This window comes from Nicotiana tomentosiformis, chromosome 11 (assembly GCF_000390325.3).
Source record: "Nicotiana tomentosiformis chromosome 11, ASM39032v3, whole genome shotgun sequence".
Classification (NCBI taxonomy): domain Eukaryota; kingdom Viridiplantae; phylum Streptophyta; class Magnoliopsida; order Solanales; family Solanaceae; genus Nicotiana; species Nicotiana tomentosiformis.
The window spans coordinates 48,071,753-48,078,405 of NC_090822.1; the positions used below are offsets into that span (position 1 = coordinate 48,071,753).

Consider the following 6,653-nt stretch of genomic DNA (forward strand, 5'->3'; position numbering starts at 1 on the left):
GGTCGTTACAGTAGTGTTTCACCCTTTGCCCATTGACTGTGAACTTTCGAACTCTATCTTCTGACTCAATTGCAACTGCTACTATAGGATATACCTTTAGCATACAAAATGGTTCTGACTATCTTGACTTCAACTTACCTGAAAACAATTTTAGTTTTGAATTGTACAATAATACCACATCTCCAGGCTTACAATTTTGCTCCACAATTTTCTTATCATGGATTATGTTCATCCTTCCTTTGTACAACCTGGTGCTCTCAAAAGCATGATAACAGAACTCATCAAGTTCATGCAACTCTGTGAATCTACTTATACCAGCAGCCTCAATGTCAAGATTTAATTGCCTTAATGCCTAGAATGCTTTGTGCTCTAACTCCACAAGTAGGTGACACGCCTTTCTAGATACCAATTTGTACAGTGGAATACTAATCGGAGTTTTGAATGCAGTGAGGTAGGCCCACAGTGCATCATCTAATTTTCTCGCCCAGTTAGTCTGAGTAGCATTTACAGTCTTAGTCAAAACACTCTTGATTTCTCTGTTTGACACCTCCACTTGACCACTTGTTTGTGGGTGATACGGAGTGGCAATCTTATGGAGACTTCCATATTTCTCTAACAACTTGCAAAGGCTCGGTTGCAAAAGTGGGTGCCGTCATCATTGATGATAGCCCTTGGAGTGCCAAATCAGGTGAAGATATTTTTACTCAGAAAACTAATGACTCCCTTTGCATCATTTGTCGGGAGTTCCACAACTTCCACCCATTTTGAGACATAGTCCACAACTACCAGTATGTACTTATTGCTATATGATCTGACAAATGGTCCCATAAATTCGATTCCCCACACATCGGATACTACAACCTCTTGAATTGGGTTCATGGTCACCTTATGTCGACGAGAAATATTCCCAGTCCGTTGGTATCCTCACAGTCTTTCACATAAAAGTGTTTATCTTTAAATAATATTGACCAATAAAAGCCCGACTCCAACACTTTAGCAGCTGTCCTTACACCTCCAAAATGGCTTCCATAGGTGAAGCATGACATGCTTGCAAAACGGAAGCATGGTATATCTTGGGTATACACCTTCGGATCATGTTATCAATACAAATCCTGAATAGATATGGTTCTTCCCAGAAATACATGCGACAATCACGAAAGAACTTTTTCTTTTACACAGCAGACAAGTCATAGGGAACAATACTGTTCGCTAGGTAGTTTGCAATTTCTGCATACCATGGTGCTACCTCAAGGCTCGTGGCTAATAGTTGTTCATTTGGGAAAATCTCCATGATATCTTCTACCTCAACCTACTTTTCAAATCCTTCAAGCCTGGATAAGTCAACAGCTACTTGGTTCTCCATTCACTTTCGGTCACGAATTTCCAAGTCACATTCTTGCAGCAGTAACACCTATAAAATCAGGCGCGACTTTGAATCCTTCTTCTTAATTAGGTACTTGAGATCAGCATGGTTAGTATAAACAATTACATTTGAGACAATTAGATATGACTTGAATTTGTCAAATACGAACACTACCACTAGCATCTCCTTCTCAGTCATGTCATAGTTTAGTCGAGCACCAATCGTGGTTCTACTTGCATAGTAAATTGGGTGCATGACCTTCTCTTTTCACTGCACAAGCACCGCTCCCACAATATAGTCGCTTGCGTCGCACCTATGATGAGTGCAGACACCACCTTCTTTTTCATGTCCTTAAAAGCTACCCTGCAATCATCAGAAAACACAAAGGGGTGATGTTTTTCAAGAAATTTACACAAACAATTAGAAATTTTGGAAAAATATTTTATAAATCGCCTGTAGAAGCCGACGTGACCAAGAAAACTTCTTATTACTTTGATGGAAGTGGGCGGTGGTAACTTCTCTATCATATCAACTTTAGCACAGTCCACTTCAATGCCCTTACTTGACACTAGGTGTCCCAAGACTATACCATCATGTACCATGAAATGGTACTTTTCCCAGTTTAGCACCAGATTAGTCTCCATACATCGCTTTAGCACTCTTCTCAGATTCATATGATAGTCATCGAAAGAGTTCCCTACCACTGAGAAATCTTCCATGAAAACCTCCATTATATCCTCTATCACATTTGTGAAGATGGCCATCACGTACCTCTAAAATGTGGCGGGTGCATTGCATAGGCCTAACGACATTTTCCGAAAAGCATAAATGCCATATGGACAGGTGAACGGGATTCTCTCTCTATCCTTCAGGGCAATAGAGATCTAGTTATACCCCAAGTATCCATATAAGAAGCAAAAGTGGGACGTCTCTACCAATCTATCTAACATCTGATCAATGAATGATAGAGGAAAATGGTCTTTTCGGGTGGCCTTGTTCAATCTTATGTAGTCCATACGGATTCGCCATCCCGTGACTGTTCTTGTTGAGATCAACTCATTGTTCTCATTTTGCACCACAGTCATTCCACCTTTCTTTGGCATATACTAGACTGGGCTAACCCACTTACTGTCAAAGATGGGGAAAATGATTTCCGCATCTAACTACTTGATCACCTTTTTCTTCACCACTTCTTTCATATTAGGGCTCAACCTTCTTTAATTTTCTCTAGAAGGTTTGTGCCCATCTTCTAGTAGAATCTTATGCATACAAAAGGTTGGGCTGATACCCTATAGGTCTGCAATGTTCCAACCAATTGCAGTTTTGGACTCCTTCAGAACCTGCAAAAGTTGTTTTACCTTCATATCTTACAAACCATATGAGATAATAACAGGTAATGTCGAGTTAGGTCCTAAGAAAGCATACCTAAGGTGAGATGGTAGCAGTTTCAGCTCCAACTTTGGTGGCTCTTGGATCGATGGTTTGATTGGAAGGGTCTTTCTTTCTTCTAAGTGTAAAGGCTCGAATTCGAGCTCTCTTTTCCAGTACGCTTGGCCTTCAAGATCCAAAACCCATTTCGCCAAGTCCTTACCATCTACCTGTTCTAAGATCATGAGGCAGGCTGCTAGAGGGTCTTTTGCATTAAGTGCCTCATCTTCCTCCTCCATAATCACATCTACTGCTTCAATAAGAGAGAAATTTGCAAATTCACTAGGTTCCTGCATGGACATTTGTACATTAAATGTTATTTTTTTGATTATTCAGTCTTATATTTAGCTTCCCAGTCTCACAATCAATTAGAGCTCTCCCTGTTGCCAAGAATGGACTTCCCAAAATTATGGGAATCTCTTCATTAACCTGGCAGTCCAAAATTGCAAAATCTACAGGGAACACAAATCTTCCAACCTGCACAAGTACATCGTCAAGTATACCTGATGGCCTCTTTACCGCTCGGTCAGCTAGCTGTAGCAACATAGATATGGGCCTTTCTCGTCCAATTCTTAACTTTTTATAGATAGACAAGGGCATCAAGTTTATGCTTGCCCCCAGTGCTTTTGCAAATACATAGCTTCCTATGGTGCATGGAATTATGAAACTTCTAGGGTCGGATAGCTTCTCAGCTACAGGTTTTGCCACCACATTACTACAAGTCCGATTCAATATCAAAGTGGCCAGGTCTTGAATGTCTAACTTGCGGGACATTAAGGCCTTTATCATTTTTGCATAACCTGTCATCTCTCGCAAGGCATATATAAGAGGAATGTTCACCTGAATCTGCTTCAATTACTCCATGGATATTTTGTACTGCTCATCCATCTAATATTTAGCCAACCTACTACGGGAAGGGTGCTAGAGGTCACTTCTCTTATGTTACTTGGATCGGTTCCTGCTCAAGTACTATTTCAGATACTTTCTCTTGAACTTGCTTAGTTTCCTTTGCAACCTCGTTTTCCTTGCTTCATTCATATTGCACGTGTTGTATTTTTTCCTCAGTTAAATCAGTTGATTCATCTACCACAAATGGTACTAGAACAAGTATTTCAGTTGGTTGGCTTTCTCGAGCAATTTCTTGCTCCAAATCTAGATCTCTATCATTTCTCAGACTCACAGCCATCAGCTGCTTCAGGTCCTGCTCTTTCAGATTAATATGTGTGTCTGCAAGTAATGTCCCTTAAGGATGATTATTAAGAGCCATGGATATCTGCCCTAATTGAACTTCAATGCCCTAGATAGCCGAGTCATGTGATACTACCTTTTATTGCATCTGGTGGATCCTTTATTCCATCTTCCCGCTGGTCTCAGTGAGTTATTGTAACATTTTTTTAATTTCAAACAACTCGTCATCTTGTCTCGCTATCTGTTGTTGTTGAGGTTGTTGATAATCTAGTTGCTGATTTTGCTGATTGTATCCCTGTTGTCTTTGATAAGGCACAGCTTGACCCTATAGGCGTATAGTTGTACTGCTGTTGTGCTGGCCTATACTACTAATTTTGCTGTCTCCAATTCTGACCATATTATCTGTGGATCCCAAAGTAGCTCACATGGCTCAGATTTTCTTGGTTGTTCTTGCTGTCACTTTCACCGCTCCATGAGCTCACATATGGTTGGTTAATGCATGGTGTGCATAATCCTCCATTAGTCGTATCAACTATGTCTGCCTACATATGGCCAGATTCATCAATATTCTTGGTGAGGATACCCATTTGAGTCATCATAGCGGCCATATTCTTGGCTATGGAGTTGTTTGAGTTCAGAGCTACTGAATGAACTACAGAGGTGATAGTGTTTCTTGTCATCCATCCTGAGTTTTGAGCCATTTTATCAAGTAAGACATTACACTCTTTGAATGATTTGCTAAAAAATGCTCTACCTACTGAAACATCAACATTGGCCTTCAATCTACCTACCAATTCCATGTAAAACCTTTGTTCCTACATCTGATCTGGACTGCCATGGTGTGGACACTTAACCGGCATCCCTTTGAACCTCTCCCACATTTCTTGTAATGTTTTAGCTGGTTTCTGCCTGAAGTTCAATATTTTATCAACTTGCTTTGTAGTCTTATTGGGTGGGTAGAACTTATTCAAAAACTGCTTGAATAATTCCTCCCAAGTGGTGATAGAGTTTATGGGCAGCAAATTAAGCCAAGTCCGAGCCTCTCCAATCACTGAAAATGAAAAAGATAATAGTCTGATTGCTTCCGGTGTTACATTTGGTTGCCTTTGAGTGACACAAATTGACAAAAAGTTTTTCAGGTGCTGCTTTGGATCTTCATGTACGACCCGGAGAACAGTCCCTTGTTTTGCAACAAATATAGCATGTTATTAGTGATTTGAAATAATTCCTCTTGTACCCGAGGGACTGCAATTATGGTTGCCAGATTTTCAGTGGTGGGTTGTGCCCAATCATACATGGCTTCTTCTAGAACAAGAAGTTCCACACCCTCATTGTTCGGATCATTCCCATTATTTCGGTTGTTTTAATTGTCTAAAACATCACCCATGTCTAGTTCAATTTGTTCTCTTGAGTGCTATTGTCATTTGTCTTTCTTGTTTGCACAAATTAATGCATTGAAAGTTTTCTCAGGGTCCGGTAATGCTTCAAATAATTCATCAGTTCTCGAGGAGTTTCTAGGCATGCACCTGAAATACACAAGACTATAAACGGTAGAATTTCAATATAATGATATTAAAGTCAAGAAAACTAAGAATCCGAGCAATTCTTCGTGCTGTAATTAATAACACCATTAATTCCCCGGCAATGACGCCAAACTTATCATGCCCAACTATCCATCCTAAAAGATCTAGCGGTCGTTGCAAATATAATCCGGTTTACAAGTCCAGAGTCGAATCCCATTGAGAATTAACCTACTAATCACAACCACTAGTTTCGCAAGGATTCAAGTAATCAACTTTCAGAAATATTGAACAATGAGTTGAGTGTTTACTTACTAAGAGAAAAGTAATTAAATGATGTAATTTTATTACTAACAGAGCAAATGTTGTAGACAAGATTGGAAAGGTCTAGGGTTATGATTTCCCCAATCGTCGGAATCCTCCCCGCTATGTCTCCTATAAATTCACCTAGTATTCTCTATTGATCGCGAGTACTTTGAGTGTCGTAATCCTCTTTCGAGCAACTATTATAATTTACTAAACGTATTCTTCCAAACTACGCTAGTTGGCACTAGTTCACCGCTCAATATGATCGCATCAAGGCCTTGTTATTCCTAATTCCACTTTTAGACCCTCCGTATTGATTCTTCATATATATTAGGAGTGATGTTCAAAATATACCTAAATGTGTACCCTTTTTCAAGCAATACACACTAAATAGGCACAGTCAATTGAAGCCCCTTCAACCAACAACAATAATAACGTATTTGAATAAGTAGAGAAAGTCAATGAAAAAGTTATATTAAACACAATGGAAAATCATCCTCCAATAGGTTCCATCTAATCCTAGATGAAAACGTTTAGCTACTCATAATCATAATAATATTTGTTTTGGTAAATAAGAAATTGTATTACCAACTAAGAGAATACAACTCAAGAAAATACAAACAACAAACTGGACTACCCCATGTTTGCACTCCGACTCTACTCTGTTCACCATGTCTAATAGCCTAAAATCCTTATAAGACAGGATAAAAGTTCATATTATTTATTCTGCTATTTAGCTTCCTGCACATACTAGTTCTCACAAAGACCTCCTGGATGATCATCTTGATAATTCCTGTAGGTTGTCTTTTTTTGCTCTGAAACACCACCAAATTCCTTTCTTGCCAGAA

The 6,653-nt window shown here is 39.3% G+C and overlaps 1 protein-coding gene across 1 annotated transcript; it reads right to left on the reverse strand.

Moving 5' to 3' along the window:
• Positions 1-2,730: 2,730 nt before the first annotated feature.
• Positions 2,731-3,598, reverse strand: LOC138901398 (uncharacterized). Its single transcript, XM_070189159.1, has 2 exons — positions 3,221-3,598; positions 2,731-3,081 (listed from the first exon to the last, which is right to left on the reverse strand). The coding sequence occupies exons 1-2, from the start codon at positions 3,596-3,598 to the stop codon at positions 2,731-2,733; spliced, it is 729 nt and encodes a 242-aa protein (XP_070045260.1).
• Between the last annotated feature and the right edge of the window lie 3,055 nt (positions 3,599-6,653).